Consider the following 17,384-nt stretch of genomic DNA (forward strand, 5'->3'; position numbering starts at 1 on the left):
ACATTAGTATCCAACAGAAATACAATTTTTTAAAACTTTGTTCAGAAAGAGACTAGTCTTTCGACAAAAAAATTCCTTGTCTCATACACTATCCACAGATAAGAAAATGGGTGTCCTTCACCCAGCCTTTGCTTATACTGCTCTGAAACTGGCTGCCATTAAACATCCAAGGACACCTCAGGGACAAACCCTTGTGCTACTGCCGCATACTTTGCATGTGGCAAAATAGTTGGTTTCTGTTTGGTAACTTTCTTCAGTGACGTGGTTGAGTGGGGGATTGTAGGTTAAAACTCATGTCCTCTCTACAAAACATCTGTGTCCATCTTTAGCAAGCAGAACAAGTCATAGTGTTAGTTTAATCTATGAGGAGACAGTACACATGTCTATAGGATGACATCCTGCCTTCCAGTCTCCCAATTTCATCCCCACCCTCCTCCAAATTAAACCCTGCAATTTAGTAATGGTGAATTAATAATCATTCAATATGTTTGAATCACAACCACGGATGGGGCTTGCTCAAAACAGGGTACTCAGCAAACTGACCAGAATTATTCTGAATGCTTAAATCACTAGATTGCCCTTCTGAAAGAATCTAACCATTTAAAAATGAATAGTTCATACTTCACACTATAAAATGATTACAGATCAACATTTAAAAAGTAAACTGATAACAAATGTAGTCATACACAGCATGGAGAAAACTTGTTTAATTTTCTCACAAATTTGATTTTAGAAAACTTACACAATATCAATCAGGCAAGATACATAAATAAACTGGAAATTTAGGTTATTCTGGAGGTTCTTATCAATGGGAAAGTTTAACTTTGAAAAATGGTATTACATATAATACTTAAAAGGAAAAACACACCTAAAGACACAGTTCACTTGGCTCTATTCAGAAACAGTGTAAATTCATCCATTCTGGTCCTGTTTTAATCCTGACAATAAATGACAACACTGCTGTACATTCTTTGTCATATAGTGTATAATATTTATATATACTGGATGTCAATGGTCATCTTCAGATTTTCAATAAATCATAACTTTTCATGAACAGACATCTGGGACTTGATGAATATTAACAGTATGCACACTAAACAGTTATCAGCATTAAAATGGATAAAAACATGCTTAACTGACCATTTTCAAAAAGGTGCACGAGAAATCCTATTTTGAACACCTGTGACAATCTTGGCATTCCACTTTACGCTGAAAAATCCCAGGGAGTTTCAATAGCAAAGGGTTTAATGTACTTTGGGATTAAAATTAGCAAAAATTCATATTTCCCATGTTGCAGGCCCAAACCTCTCAGTGTTGGTTTTGGCTTTTTAATCCTTCCTCACAGTGCATTTTCTACATGGCTCCCTGGTTGACAGTAATGTCACCATTATGGAAATAGAAACTTTCATTTCTAATTTTAACAAGTTAGAAATCTGTAATTGAGTCAACATATTGAAAATATCTGAAGATTAAAAAAAACGTGCAAAAAGTTAAAACCACCTTGAAGTTAATAACTGTACAGAAAATTTGGGAAACTGCAGTTATTCTTAAACAAATTGGATGCAGGGCACAGGTTCATTTTCAGAATGCCATCTTTCCATTTGGAAGTACCATACTGCTTTTTGCACCTCCATCAGATGGCCCATCCTATCATGCAACAGAACAAGTCTAATGTTGTCATTCATTTAAGTGAAGAGTCAAATGGACAAAATGATGTACTACTCATACAACTTAAAGTAGAAAAAGAAAGCAACTGTCAACTGACTATATGACACCTATAAAACATCATTTACTACAGGACATTTTTGTATCCTATTTATAACTGCAAGCGTTCCCTTCTGTTTCCTCTGTCAGTTTTCTACTCTCCTCCTCCACACCCAATGGCATTGACACCATGCTGAAGTATGGTTCAACAAGGTGTCCGGTGGTACCTCACCCAAGTGGTTATCTTTTGGTTGAGCCTGAATAGTGAAGGTTGGCAGGATATTCAACCGGGGGAAGGAAATATTACACTAGGTCAGATTCTGTCCCAGGTTTTCACCTTGCTCAACATCATGAGCATTTTAAGTAGGGGTAGTTTTACATTACCATTCAATATACATTTACTATATATTTATATATATATTTCCTACTTTCTCTGATTGGCTTTGCAGTTTTGTTGCTGATGAATTGAAAACAAAAAGCAGTTGTGCTTATGTTATATACACTGGTGATGCACCCTTGAAGCTCTGATTAACAGCGCAATTGTGTGAGTTTACTTGACGAGATGCAGAAATGGCATAGCAATCTATAAGTTTTGAGCTTTGAGCTTCTAAAAATCCCATGACAAAAGATGACAAATCACAGATCTTTTCTTCACATCATATGCTACAATGTTACTCTCATCTATTAGTTAGTGAGCACCCAGCCTCCACACTTCAGGCACTAAACAAGTATATATTTGTAATATACACAGTTTAGTCTGCTTCACCAACTTAAATCGTAGTACTGCAGCACTTTATAATCATTTTGATATCCTTGGAGGTTACAGTGGATATGTTTGTAATACAAATGCTTGTTTAGTTTTTTTTAAAAACACCTTCTATAGTTCAATCTTCAGAGGGCTTGTACAAATTTGAGGAAAAAATTACAAGAGCAAAAAATGCTCTGGTCAGGAACTCTAATTGTACAAAAACATAACCAGGATTATGGAATTTGGCGACCTTATAAAGAGAGGCACAATTTTAATTACCAAAGTAATTTCGACTAAATGCACACACATTACTGAAAATTAACCCTCTGGGTGCATATTTGCTTTGAAATGGTACGGTATAGAACATCTATAAGCAAATATCAGGGAGATTTAAAATTGACCAAGTCAGCAAATTATTTATGTTTCTGATAACATCAACTGTAATTTAGTTAAAAAAAAAGGAAAAATAGACTTTGTGGCATATGATTGCTGGTAGAAAAAAATAAAAATATTGGTAATTAATTTAAAAAGTGAATTTCATAAATTGGAGAACGAAAGGAGAACCAGTAGTTTGTAATTTGTATAATATCCAATTATGTGTTTTGATAAAGACTGTCAGTTCATTACTAATCTTACAGAACACATTTTTTGTTTAGCTTTATATAGAGGAAGTCTTGCCATCAGTACCCTGGAAAAACACAACTTTGTTACTTAACATACAGCTCGTCAATGCAATTTAAACTTTGAGAGCTCAATTAACGATCACCAGTAATTGAAGGCATTAACCCACATTGCTTCAGTGATCTTATTTCACACGTGTGCAAGTTGTGTTAGCCCTCTGTTGCTGCCAGGCTGCCTGATGCTGCATTTAAGACAGCCATTTTTTGGTTTTCAGTCCCCAACCTCACCACTCCCCAAAATCTCTCGAGGAAGTAGTCCCATTTATTTTACAGGGCAATATATCTACTAGGAGGGAGAATAACTGTCTTCTACATACCCACCAATTACTGCCCTGAACATAATTAAAGCATGGTTTTTTTTTAAGGGTGGGGGAGGGAGGGAAACAGTGATTTGCCTTTATTGCTGTTGAACAAAAACTCTGGATTTAAAAAAGTGTTTTAAAAACAATCAATTGCTGAATAGGCGCAATCCTTTCTAACACATGCACAGTATTTTTTAAGGTACCTTTTTTATGGAAATAAACTAATTTTACATAAGCAGACAGAGCAACCATAGTGCGAGCAAAACTATTCCAAGTGCAGCAGCAGGAGAGTTCAAGTTGGTCTGGGTATTGCAATGCGTTGTCAAAAACTTTGCTTTCATTAGCACCAGAGTTTACAGGGTGAGCAAAACAAAAGCAACAGTTCTGCTGACACCAAGTTTTCAAAGCATTCAAAAACATGGGTTCTATTGGATTTTTTTTTGAACATTTGCGACATACATAGTGGCAAACTGAAGGGTGGTTTAACTTCAGTATGCTACTATTGCTGAGGTACAATTCTGCACAGGCAGTTTCCCAGTGAGCTCATAAGCACGCACCGTTTGAGACAGGAGTTAAAAAGCATCTTCCTTTCATTGTTTCGGCAAAAAGGTTGCTGATGGTGAGACTCCCTCTGTAAGAATCATACTTAACTCAATTTTCACAATTTCCCTGGGAAACAACAACTGGAAAATATGAATTTTTCATAAAGTCTTCAAACCTCAACTCTCTTCTGCACGACAGAGGAACCTCATACTCTGTGATGCATTTGGGTAACTGACCATTTGAGTGGTGGTATAACTCATGGCAATTCCTGGCAGTGATTGTGTAACTGCCACAGGTGTAGAGATGGCAAGTGGTGCCATTGAGACTGGTGAAGTCATCCCCTGGGCATAGGGTGCAGAAATAGAAGCGCTAAGACGGGGAGGACTTTGGGATGTAGCTTCAGAACACAATGCATTATGAGCTCTAGCTTGCGCTATCAACTCTTGATGAGAAATGGGTTGTGATCTCAGTGTCTGGTTGCTCAGGGTGGTGTGAGTTTTTACTATGCTACGGTTATAATTGGTAACAGTGTGCATAGCTGGGTGTTGTGTTGGGTCAGCCCCAGTGTTCAGGATCCCCAACTTCACCTGCTTGCGCAGATCTGCATTCTGTTCCAGAAGAACCTCATTAGTCAGCATTAAGCTTGACACCTGCTTTTTGAGCTCTTCATTGCGCTTTCTGAGCATATGGTTTTCCTCCTCCAAAAAACTTAGTTCACCTGGGCGCAGACTGGGAGTGCTGTAATCAAATACTTCAAAACGCAGGCCCTCCACCCTTCTCCTTTTCGGATGTTGGTCATAATCACATCTCTCTGTCTCATAAAGGTCATCCAAACGATCATACCTACAAATCTCAGGAGAAAGTTCTCTATCTTGTGACGACACTCTTTCTACACTTTTTTTATCACTGTCATCACGTTTCAAATGCTGGAATTTACATTTGGATCCTCTTCGACACTTGCCCTTAAGGAAGTCACGACAGAATGGGATTTCCTTTGTAATAAGAGGAAGATTAGAGGGTGAAAGCCCAAAAGTCACAGCCACTGTCTGTTGCAAGTGGGCAGGAAGCTTTCCTGTTTTATTGTAATAATTCTCTTCCCCCTTCGTCCCGTGAATGAATGTGCAGTTCTCACGGGTACATTTACTATTCTGAAAGTACTGACAAAAGATTGACTCATGCCGCATGTCACCCACAGTGTAGGCCTCAACATTGTCTGGATGGAAGTACCTGCAATTCTTACCACGGTTGCAGACATTGCGCAGAAAGTCACGGCAAACATTCCGTTTGCTCTTGCTCGCCTCATATTTGCTATTATTGACTAAATTATCAGCGTCATCACTTAGATCAGCGTGGTTGGTGACCTCAATATCATCTGGGTGAAAATACCTGCAATTCTTACCACGATTGCAGAGATTGCGCAGAAAGTCTCTACAAACGTTCTGTTTGCTTTTGCCAGCCTCATCATTGCCAATGTTCACTAAATTATCAGTGTCATTCCTTAAGTCAGTGAGGTCAGAAGCCTCAATGTCATCTGGGTGGATATACCTGCAATTCTTACCACGGTTGCAGAGATTGCGCAGAAAGTCTCGGCAAATGTTCTGTTTGCTTTTACCAGCCTCATCACTGGCAGTGTTGACTAAATTATCAGTTTCGTTCCTTATGTCGGCGAGGTCGGAGGCCTCAATATCATCTGGATGGAAGTACCTGCAATTCTTACCACGGTTGCAGACATTGCGCAGAAAGTCTCGGCAAACATTCCGTTTGCTCTTGCCAGCCTCATATTTGCCGCTGTTGACTAAATTATCAGTGTCGTTCTCGGACATGTTTCCAGATTATTTCTGCGCTACTCAGCCAAGGCTCTCAATAAACAACTGCAAAAGAAAAAGAAGCCAGATCTTTTTACAATGAACAAGAGATTAATTTACAAAAGTAACTGGTTAATCTCTTTCTCTCAAAACATTTGTAGTTGCACGTATCATGGATTTTTAAGAAAATTAGGAAATGGTAGAAATTTTACAACAAAATGGAGAAGACGCTTTATTTTGACATATTGTCAGTATTCACCACCATTTCCTTCTATAGTCGACAGCAACATCTGAAATCTGCGTCTACGAAGAATAACATGAAAAATCGAGAAGTTGCTGGCAGTGATTTTGCATTCCTCCTCTGAAAGTACCATTTGTCTTTTTTTAAAATTTTTAACACGATACGTATTAATGATTTACAACTGTTTCTTTTCTTAAAGACACTGGCACAACAAAATAAGTAATGAATCACTACTAAGATTGTAATTATTTTTAAAATGAATTCTTGTTGTAATGATATTATAGTGATTTCTAAATACAGGGATGTACAATCAGCAGTGGTAACAAACTACTGAAGAAACAGGGTGAAGAACAGAGAAAATAAAATGATGGTGATTTAGCTCACCACAGTGTACAGTTCAGTCTACCCACACATACACATTATTGTGATAAATACTATGCAAAGGAATATTGCAAACCCAACCTTTCACTTTCCACATTAAATTCCACAACAGAGCTTAGTTGTTTACTGTACTGCATAAAATTCTTATAGCTAATCATTTCAGATTTGGTCCTCGAATTCTAGATTTTAAGAAATCTAAAACAAAACACTTCTAACACTTAACACCACAGCTACCAAGATAAATGTTTAATACCAACTTTAACACTTAATTATTAGAATGGGAATACCCCAGATGATTAAATGCATTCCTAAATTGCAAACTAGCATATTGTGCGCACACACACACACAGACACACACACACACACACACACACACACACACACACGCGCGCGCGACATGTTGAAATTTATGTTCATTAAAGAGCTTGCGAGTAAAAATTGATGGAATTATATAGATGAATATAAATGCTACAGTTTTTAATTCATAAAAGCCAATTTATGAAAATGCAAGTGAAAATTTAATATAAGCAATGTCGAATTATGTTGACAAAGTTTCAATTTAACCGTGATTCAAAAATTAAACAAAAATCAAAACTTAAATTTTCTTCAATATATTTAACATATTGAGGCAACTTCTTTGCAAGATGTTATTAGAAATAAAGGCTGGATTCTAACGCTATAATCCATCTACACTTCAACTCTGACTCACATCTATCTCCATCAGACTTTTTTTGAGGCAGTAAAATACAGTTTTCAATTGTTTTGAGATTTTCCTTCTTCCCTCTTGAATCAAAGTAACAGGCAATTTTTGTCTTTGATAGTCAGGGGTGCTTTTTTATTTTGAAAGTTTTTACCTCACCCTCTCTGATTTCACATCTCTTCTTTTCCGAAGATTATTCCCAAGAATCTATTGTTCTTTCATGTAAAAAACCTTTTCATCACCAATCCCATCCTCTCAGCACCTCTTACCTCTTTATTAAGTTTACATGTATCAGAAATTTGAGTACAGTTTCCATAATTTGATGGGTGGGAAAGGGGATGACTTTTTTGACATCAGTCCAATTTCTAGGTACAAGGCAAGAAAACTTTCCTGTCACTTAGCCAACTGTCTTCACCCCATCCTCCCATTAACAACCACAAATTTTAATGTCTATTAATATGGAGCTTCTCTAAATTTTGTTTTCCTTCTTCTGAAGCTCCAAATACGCAGTGTTCCTACATCCTCAGCATGATTAAAGCAACGTTTATAACACTGAATAATTAGATGCTTGTTTTTGACTGGCATAGACTCAATGGGCCAAAAGGCCTTTCACTGTGTTGCAGACTTTTCATGACTCAATGCTCTCTACTCTAAATAATTATTTCTAAAAGGACTTGAAAAGTATTACATGTTTACCTTTCATTCTTTGGTTTACCTCACCTTTCTCAATTTTTGTAGTGCCCTATTTAAGAAGGCTTAGTGGCTAAGTTCTTAACTTTAGAAAAATAATCTTGATTTGCACGTTTTATTTGCATCCAAAAGTGTGGGTGTGATAGCAACACATCACTGAAGAGAGGAAGTGAATGGCTTTTATTTTAATTTATGCTACCATAGTACAAAGTGACAGTAATCTAAAACACAAACTGGACTCAGTTGCATAGAAGTGTGCAAACTATTGGTCTATTGCCTCAACATTCTACGCAAGAATGCCTCAAGTGTCTGATAAATTGCTTCAAAATCAGTTTTGAGAAGCAAAAGGTCCCAAATAATGAATACAGGTGTTGATTCCAAGAGCAGCATGGCTTCCTGCACTGAATACATTTGCCAAGATAATGCTGACAAGTGCCATCAGACAAAGGTACAAAGGCTGTACTTTTGAGTTCTAAGCTCTCAGTTCAGCTTCAAGTCATCAGAATACTGCATTTTTATAAAGAGTCTGAACCAATTTCAAGCCAATTTTTGATTTCTGAACTAATTTTAAAGTTGTTATGAAAGGCAGGAAGGGCAAAACTTTACTATGTTTTCACCCAAGAACTGTGGATGAACTACCCAAATACAGTGTTTTGTTCTCCATGTATGTCCCCAGGATTACTGTTTCTTTAAATATAACACAGTGATTCTGTCCAATCAAACAGCATAACAATTGAATCATTCTGCCCATCACCACCACTAACTTGAGTACACAAATGAAAATTATGTCATCGTACTGAGGAGTCATACAGGATAGTATAATCTCAAGTTCACCCACAGTTTGCATTGAATTCTTTTATTAAACGGGCCAAAAGTGAAGGACTAAAATAAACATACCTTGATTATTAAGATTAAACTAAAAGCAAAAGTTCTAGCCTGACAACTATTAAAAAGTGTGCACATGAATATGGAGCAAAGACAGGATTAAGCTTAGCAACGTATCGCTATCATTGAATAGTTATCAATATTGACATCTAGTTTAATATGAAGTACTTGGGCAAAACACAAAGGTATGTTGTTACAGTGGACTCAAAACTCAGTAGGAGCCATTATCTTTAGGTGCAAATAGGAGGAGTCATAAAGTGCGAATCATCCAAACGATAGCAGAGAGAAAAATGAAAAAAAATTTACTCTCCCCCATACCTTTAAATGACCGACTAAAACTTGCTGCTTACACCTGCTCTTCCTCCTGAATGGCAAAACATGAAGTGACCTACAAAGAAAGTAATTGTCATTTTTGAAAGCAAAATCACTTAATTAGTTTTTAAAAAAAAATTCCAATGGTTCAGTAGATAAATAAGACCATAAGACATAGGAGTGGAAGTAAGGCCATTCGGCCCATCAAGTCCACTCCGCCATTTAATCATGGCTGATGGGCTTTTCAACTCCACTTCCCTGCACTCTCCCCGTAGCCCTTGATTCCTTCTGAGATCAAGAATTTATCGATCTCTGCTTTGAAGACATTTAATGTCCTGGCCTCCACTGCGCTCCGTGGCAATGAATTCCACAGGCCCACCACTCTCTGGCTGAAGAAATGTCTCCTCATTTCCATTCTAAATTTACCCCCTCTAATTCTAAGGCTGTGCCCACGGGTCCTAGTCTCCCACCTAACGGAAACAACCTCCCAGTGTCCACCCTTTCTAAGCCATAAATTATCTTGTAAGTTTCTATTAGATCTCCCCTCAACCTTCTAAACTCTAATGAGTACAATCCCAGGATCCTTAGCCGTTCATCATACGTTAAACTGACCATTCCAGGGATCATCTGTGTGAATCTCTGCTGGACACGCTCCAGGGCTAGTATGTCCTTCCTGAGGTGTGGGGCCCAAAATTGGACACAGTATTCTAAATGGGGCCTAACTAGAGCTTTATAAAGTCTCAGAAGCAAATGTACCAACTGTGTGGCAATAAAGCAGGTTTCAATTTCAATCATTATTATTTCAAAAATAGACTGGAGAATCCATGTCAACGAACTATGGACAAGGCAGCATGTCCACATTCTTTAGTCAGATTTAAAAACAAGGCTTGGTGTATTTCTCGCCACTTGGAAAAAATGCCAGAGGTTGAGCAGTCTTAATGCAATGCTACCCACAAGAAAACCGCTTCTGCACGGAGCAAACAGGACGAAGCGATTTTAAATAATATTACAACAATAAATTTGAATCAAAATTCGTTTGGCGTCTCATATTTGAAAACGGTGTGTTCGGTATCCTTTACAGGCTCTTCCCCTAGATTTTCATTTAGATTGTTTCATGTATAATGAATCCAACAATCCAGTTATAACCTTAATAATATTACTGGACACGAATTCCTTCATTCCTAAGAACAAATTCGTTCTTAGGCCTACCGGACATCTGTCAGCAACTCGCGCGAAATCGTAGTGTTGACAGCTCTGGTGGCGGAAAGTTCTCGAACTTGCTACGAGGCTTCAAGTACACTTCTAGGCCTCAACAAATTTACTCAAAATGATGCAAATGCCGACGCATAAATGAGGGAGGGGGGAACATTTTTTAAAACTAACCACAGAAATAATTACACTCAATCAATCCAGGAATAAAACTGATTCATAAAAATACAATGAAACAGGACCACATTTACCGACACGGTGCAAGCTTTTTTTTAAAATCCTCTTAGTCCTCCAAGCACAGCGAATATGGACACAGGTCCTCCGAGACAAGAGCGCCCGTAGAAGATGCTGTCAAAACCTTTCTACAACCATTGTTCAATGAACACTAACTCGGTTACCGAATGTTTCCCACCTTATCACAAACTTTCCTCCCCAACTTCTATATTTCGTTAAAACGGTTACGATGTTTAACTTTTTCCAGTTCTGAACAAAGGTCTTTGACCTGAAACGTGAATTCTTTCGCTCTCCACAGATACGGCCAGATCTTTCAGAATCACTGGAAAGCAGGAGACTGTTCGGCCGATCGTGCCACCCCACCACATTTCCAGGCAGTGTATTTCATAGCATAACTACATGCTGTGTCAAAAAAATTCTCACATCACCTTTGCTTTGTTTGTACATCACTTTAAATCTATGCCTTCTCATTCTTTTTCTCTTTTATGAGCAGGAACAGCTTCTCCCTATCCACTCTGTCCCTACTCCCGCCTTCATAATTTTGAAACTGTAAGAGAAACAGTACCAGTTTTTTCAATCCTCATAATTGAAGCTTCTCATTCCTGGAACCAATCTTGCAAATTACTTCTACTGATTTGCTGACTTTTTGTTTTTACCTCAAATCTTCAGCCACACTTTTGATTTTGTATGAGTATTAATTAGCTGCCACTTCTCTTCTAGGTATCCCTACCTTGAGGAAGTCCTGCCCACGACATCCGTGGGATTTTCATTAGTTTCTTATCTTGTTACTAAAACTCACTTCCATAGCCATATCCTCAGCAACTATCCCCAGCTAGAAATTATTCGTGAATTTGACACTTAATGTTTTGGATCCACCCCTAATTACAGATAGCTCCAAGAATTCAGAATTCCTTGGATGGGCCATTACTTGGCTTTCACTGCATCTTCAGATTCATACTCAATGCTATGTACATATTTTTGACATTGCTGTTCAGCAGTACTGTCTCACTCGAAGCTGTCCTGGTTCATGATTCCATTTCATCTTTCACCTCATCTTACTTTTTAACAACGGCATTTTTTTCTACTTTCAAGTGTGAAGGTATCATAAGCTTTAACAATTCTTGGATACTGACAGCCTTTGAGATTCTTCTTCCCTTTCCATTTCTTTGACTCCATCCCTCCTTCCAGATTTCCATAAGGCATCTAATAAGGGGCCGTTAAAACATCATTGCAGAAAATACAAGGTCATGATGTAGGGGGTAATAATAGTGGCATTGACTGAAGATTGGCTAACGAACAGGAAACAGAGTAGGCATAAAATGGTTAATTTTCTGATTGGCAAGATTTCATGAATGGTGTGTCACAAGGATCAATGCTGAGACCTCAAACTTTTACAATTTACATAAATAAGGGACAAAAGTTTGGTTGTAAAATTTGCTGATGATAAAGAAAGGGTGGAAAATAAGAGGACCAGGAAGTGACAAAGGAAATAGTAGGTTAACTGAGGAGAAATAGATCTGGCAAAATGGAGGATAATGTAGAAAAAATATGAAAGTGTCCATTTTGGCTGGAAGAATTAAGCATATTGTCTAAATAGCGAGAAATTGCAGAGCTGTCAGATGTAATCGGATCTGAGTGTACTGATACGTGAGTCACAAGGAGTTAGTGTGCAGGTACATTAAGTAATTAGGATAGCTAATAGAATGTGATGTTTACTGTGAGAGGAATGGAATACAAAAATAGGAAGGTTATTTAAGGTTTTAGCAAAGATCTGTAGCTTGGGTTGTGGGTGAGGTTGTTGACTTGCTCCCCGAGCTGGCTTGTTTTCATTCAGACATTTCGTCACCATGCCAAGTAACACCATCAGTGAGGCCTCTGATGAAGTTGGAATTTATACTGTCTGGTCCGTTATGGTGAGTACTGTCATTTCTGGTTTTGTTCTGTATGGGTTTGTATATGGGGTCCAATTCTATATATGTGTTGACTGCATTATGGATTGAGAACCATGCCTCTAGGAATTCCGGTGCATGTCTATGTTTGGCTTGAGCTACTATAGGTACGTTGTCCCAGTTAAACTGATGACCTTCATTGTCAGAGTGTACTGATATTAAGGAAAGTTCGTTGTGCCATTTTGCTGTCAGCCAATGTTCATATATTCTGATGGCTAGTTTCCTTCCTGTCTGTCCAGTGTAATGCTTGTGGCAATCGTTGCATGGTATTTTGTAAACCACATTTGTTCTGCATGTTGTGGGAATGGGGTCTTTAATTCTTGTGAGTCTTTGTCGTTGTGGCAGTCATTGCATGGTATTTTGTAAACTACGTTGGTTCTGGATGTAAGTTTGCTCGCTGAGCTGGAAGGTTCGTTTTCAGATGTTTCGTCACCATTCTAGGTAACATCATCAGTGAGCCTCCAATGAAGCGCTGGTGTTATGTCCCGCTTTCTATTTATTTGGTTAGGTTTCCTTGGGTTGGTGATGTCATTTCCTGTTCTTTTTCTCAGGGGATGGTAGATTGGCTCCAAATCAATGTGTTTGTTGATGGAGTTCCGGTTGGAATGCCATGCTTCTAGGAATTCTCGTGCGTGTCTCTGTTTGGCTTGTCCTAGGATGGATGTGTTGTCCCAATCAAAGTGGTGTCCTTCCTCATCTGTATGTAAGGATACGAGTGATAGTGGGTCATGTCGTTTTGTGGCTAGTTGATGTTCATGTATCCTGGTGGCTAGCCTTCTGCCTGTTTGTCCAATGCAGTGTTTGTCACAGTTCTTGCAAGGTATTTTGTAGATGACGTTCGTTTGATGTGGAACAAAATAAAGACCCACTCTCTTGTGGGCCGAGAGGAGGAGAGCGCTGCGTTGGGGGTGAAAGGAAGACGTCGGGTTGGCTGTGCACCCTTGCAACCAGTGGATCTTAATGCTGGCTTCGGCCTAACGCTGGTTCAGGGGAGCAGCCAACCTGCAACGATTGCTGCGGCAAGTGCTCGTGCCCCAGGTCAGGGGGTCCGGAACACCATCCGTGTTTCCATGAAGAAGGTGGATGAAGGTGCACCTGTGGACCGCACCTTCTTCGTGAAGAGGGTCCTGTTGGACTGTTGTGGGTTCACTGCTGCGGACATTTACTGCCTGCAGGATTTCCCCGGAGGAGGTTTTTACGATGTGACCTTCAGGAGTGCCAAGCTTTGCGAGCGCTTCCTGGAGGTTTTCAAGGAGAAAGGAGGTGAGGGCCCCCTCTCTGTATTGACCGCTGTCCCGCTGTTTGTGATGCCAGCGCAGAGGAGCCGTATGGTGACTGTACACATGTACAACCCGCATGTGCCAGCAGTTGATGTCCTGACCTTCCTTGGAAGGTACGTGAAGGTGGAAGGGGACCTAACTGACATGATGGACCCCTTTGGCATCTGGACCAGTAAGAGGCAGGTCAAGGTGACGCTGAGGATGGGCGCGGATGGGAACATCGTACACCCACCGTCCAGCTTCGCGAGCAGCAGGAGCAAGGGCTACCTGACCTATGCAGGGCAACCTAAAGTCTGCCACGCCTGTGGTAGGTCAGGTCACGTGGCGACCGACTGCAAAGCCACCATCTGCAGGGAGGAGGGACACCTTTCAAAGGATTGCCCACAAGAGAAAAGCTGCAACCTTTGTGGGGGAGCGGGCCACCTCCTATAGGGCATGCCTGCAGCGGGGGACCACCTACACCCAGGTCGCCGGCAGGGGCAATGTGGGGCCAGCCCCCCCGGGAGGAGAGGAAAGCACCAGGGCCCTGCAAGGACCCCACTAATGTGCAGGAGGGCCAGGTCTTGCAGGAGGGCCCAGCCCCGCAGGATGGGCCCGAGGCCAGCAAAGCGCCCCTGCAGGCTCCGATCCCCGCCAACAACCCGGAGTCAATGGAGGCGGCGACAGGCGACCCAGGGGAGTGGACAACGGTCCGGAAAGCGAGGAGGAAGGTGCGTCGGCGGGCGCAGGAACCACAACCATCAGGCGGGAAGAGGCAGCTACAGGGGGGCTATGAGAGCTCCTCTGAGGAGGGGGATTCGGAGATGGCCCGCCCGAAGCAGAAGTTAAAGATCTCAAGGGAGAAGGAAAGCAGCACCACGCTTCCAGGTGACGGGAGGCGTCCTGAGGCTCCCTCCGACAACCAGTCACGTGCCGCTGGGGCACTGGAGGGCCCCCCGGAACTTCCAGGCGGGAAGGAGGAAACAGCGCGTCCCCAGCCTGACCCAGAGCCGGACTCTCCTGCCTCCGTACACCCGACGGGGGGATGCCACCCGGAAGGCAGCACAGACGGTTTCCTGAGCCTGGAGAGCGTCCAGCAGTTAGCCCGAGCAATGGGCATGAAGGGACAGATAGAGGGGCTGGACCTTGGACTTGGGGAGGGTACTGCGGTCACTGCCCACAATGGGGGTACGAGTTGCGAGCATTAATGTGCGCAGCGTCAAGTCCACCGCAAGATGTGTGTCCACGTTGGCCTACCTGACCACCGTCAGGGCAGACCTCCTGTTTCTGCAGGAGTGCGGGATACCGCACCTCATCAGGTACGGGAAATGGTAGGACGCCTGGACCTGTGGGCCTTCAATCTGGTCGGGGGGTAACGACTGTCGCTCCTCGGGCCTGACTATTCTGCTGCGGGGGCGCAACTTCACCATCTCTCAAGTTCAGGAGGTGGTGGGGGGGCGCCTCCTAGTGGCTGACGTCACCTACAGGAACGTTCCCCTGAGGCTGATCAACATGTACGCCCCAGCGGTACGGAGTGAGCGGTTGGCCATCCTGCAGTGGCTACCACCCCTCTTGGCTACGTCCAGGCCGGTCATCCTAGGCGGAGACTTCAACTGCATCATCGATGCAGATGGAAGATCCGACGTGGGGACAGCGGGTGGGGGGAGTCAACTGGACGTCACGTCCAGATTCCTGATGGGCACGGTGAAGGACGCCAAGCCGCTCGACGTCTTCAGCGCCCGTGCAGCGGAGGTACACCTGGTCGCGGCCAGACAGGTCTGTTCGCTCAAGGATAGACTTCCTGTTTGTGTTACGGGCGTCGAGCCGGTGTTCTTCTCTGACCACTGTCTCCTGCTGGCTGACTGTCACTTACAGGATGACCAGCCGGCCGGCAAGGGGATGTGGAAGCTCAACACGACTCTGTTGACCCCAGAGAACGTCGAGGACCTTAAGAGGGAGTACGCCGGTTGGAGAACCGTGAAACCCCTCTTTGAGTCTCTGGGTGACTGGTGGGAGACGGTGAAGGAGAACATCAAGAGGTTCTTTGTCCTCAAGGGTGCTCAGAAGGCGAGAGAGAGGCGGGGAAAGCTGTTGCGACTCCAGAAAAGGGTGCAGAACCTGCTCCTTCTGCAGTTGATGGGGGTCGATGTCACAGAGGACCCCCGCGAGGTGAGGGGCCATCAAGCCTCGCTCTTCGCCGCGGAGGCCTCCAGGATAATCTTCCGGTCCAGGGTCTGCTCCGTGGAGCAGGACGAGACGTGCTCGCGTTTCTTCTTTCAGAAGGTGCACAAAGAGAGCTCTGTGCTTAGCCGGCTGAAGGAGGACGACGGCTGGGTGATGTCGTCTCGGCCCGACATTTTGAGGATCAGCAGATGCTTCTATGCCGGACTGTACGACACGAAGCCCACAGACAGCACGGCCTCCGAGTCGTTCCTGTCGTCTATCACGGAGGTCTTAGACGACGGCACGAGGGAGTGGCTGGACCGGCGGATATCCCTGGACGAGCTGACCAGAGCCCTCAAGTCCTTGGAGAGGAATAGGACTCCCGGGAGCGACGGCTTACCGGTCGAGCCGTATTCCGCTCTGTGGGACCTCGTCGGCCAGGACCTGCTGGAGGTGTACGATAGCGCGCTTCGGGCAGGGGAAATGTGCAAGTCCATGAGGAAGGGCATCATCACCCTCATTAACAAGAGGAAGGGGGAGAGGGAAGAAATTAAGAATTGGCGTCCCATTTCACTATTGAACGTGGACTACAAAATCCTGGCCAAGGTCATAGCCAACCGGGTCAGGTCTGTCCTGGAGTCAGTGATTCACCCTGACCAAACCTGTGCTGTGCCGGGCAGGAAGATCGCTGAGAGCCTCGTGCTCATCAGGGATACGATCGCCTACGTGCAGGACAGGCGGGTGGACACCTGCCTCGTCAGCCTGGACCAGGAGAAGGCCTTCGACAGGGTCTCTCATACTTACATGAGGGACGTCCTCTCCAAATTGGGGTTCGGGGAGGGCATCCGCAATTGGATCCTGCTGCTCTACACCAACATCGTTAGTGCAGTCTCGATCAACAGGTGGGATTCGGACAGTTTTCCCGTCAGGTCTGGAGTCAGGCAGGGCTGCCCGCTCTCTCCTGCCTTGTTTGTGTGCTGTGTGGAGCCCTTTGCCGCATCCATCAGGAAGGATGTGAGCATGAAGGGCGTGACTATCCCAGGCAGCGGAGGCCTTCAGGTCAAGACCTCCCTGTACATGGACGATGTCGCTGTCTTCTGCACCGATCGTCGGTCGGTGAGTAGACTGTTGGACATCTGCGGCCAGTTTGAACTGGCCTCGGGTGCCAAAGTCAATCGGGGTAAGAGCGAGGTCATGTTCTTCGGGAACTGGGACGACTGCCCCTTCATCCCCTTCACCGTCAGGACAGACTACCTGAAGGTGCTGGGTGTTTGGTTTGGTGGAGCTGGGGCGTGCACTAAAACTTGGGAGGAGTGTATCACCAAACTGAAGCAGAAGCTGGGCAGGTGGACGCTCCGGTCCCTCTCCATCGCGGGTAAGAACCTGGTTGTCAGGTGCGAGGGGCTTTCGGTACTGTTGTATGTGGCGCAGGCCTGGCCTATTCCCTGGACCTGCGCTGCTGCGGTCACCCGGGCCATCTTCCACTTCATTTGGGGGTCGAGGATGGACCGGGTCCGCAAGGACACCATGTACAAAGACCTGGAAAATGGGGGAAAGGGCATACCGAATGCCACCCTCG

General features: G+C 43.3%; 1 protein-coding gene across 8 annotated transcripts in view; it reads right to left on the reverse strand.

Annotated features, from left to right (window-relative positions):
* LOC125448236 (zinc finger CCCH domain-containing protein 10-like) overlaps positions 1-17,384 on the reverse strand; it is a 25,157-nt gene continuing 7,773 nt past the window's right edge. For 2 of the 8 annotated variants that reach the window (XM_048523354.1, XM_059643380.1), the window contains 2 exons: positions 8,998-9,067; positions 1-5,848 (listed from right to left, as the gene is read on the reverse strand). In XM_048523354.1, coding sequence (XP_048379311.1) covers positions 4,154-5,800 — 1,647 coding nt within the window. In that variant the 5' untranslated portion in view covers positions 5,801-5,848; positions 8,998-9,067 and the 3' untranslated portion in view covers positions 1-4,153. Of the gene's footprint in view, positions 5,849-8,997; positions 9,068-10,374; positions 10,582-10,612; positions 10,775-17,384 lie in introns of those variants that run through there. The other 6 variants (XM_048523357.2, XM_048523355.1, XM_048523353.2 and 3 more) reach the window with 6 other exon arrangements.

This window comes from Stegostoma tigrinum, chromosome X, assembly GCF_030684315.1.
Source record: "Stegostoma tigrinum isolate sSteTig4 chromosome X, sSteTig4.hap1, whole genome shotgun sequence".
NCBI classification, from domain to species: domain Eukaryota; kingdom Metazoa; phylum Chordata; class Chondrichthyes; order Orectolobiformes; family Stegostomatidae; genus Stegostoma; species Stegostoma tigrinum.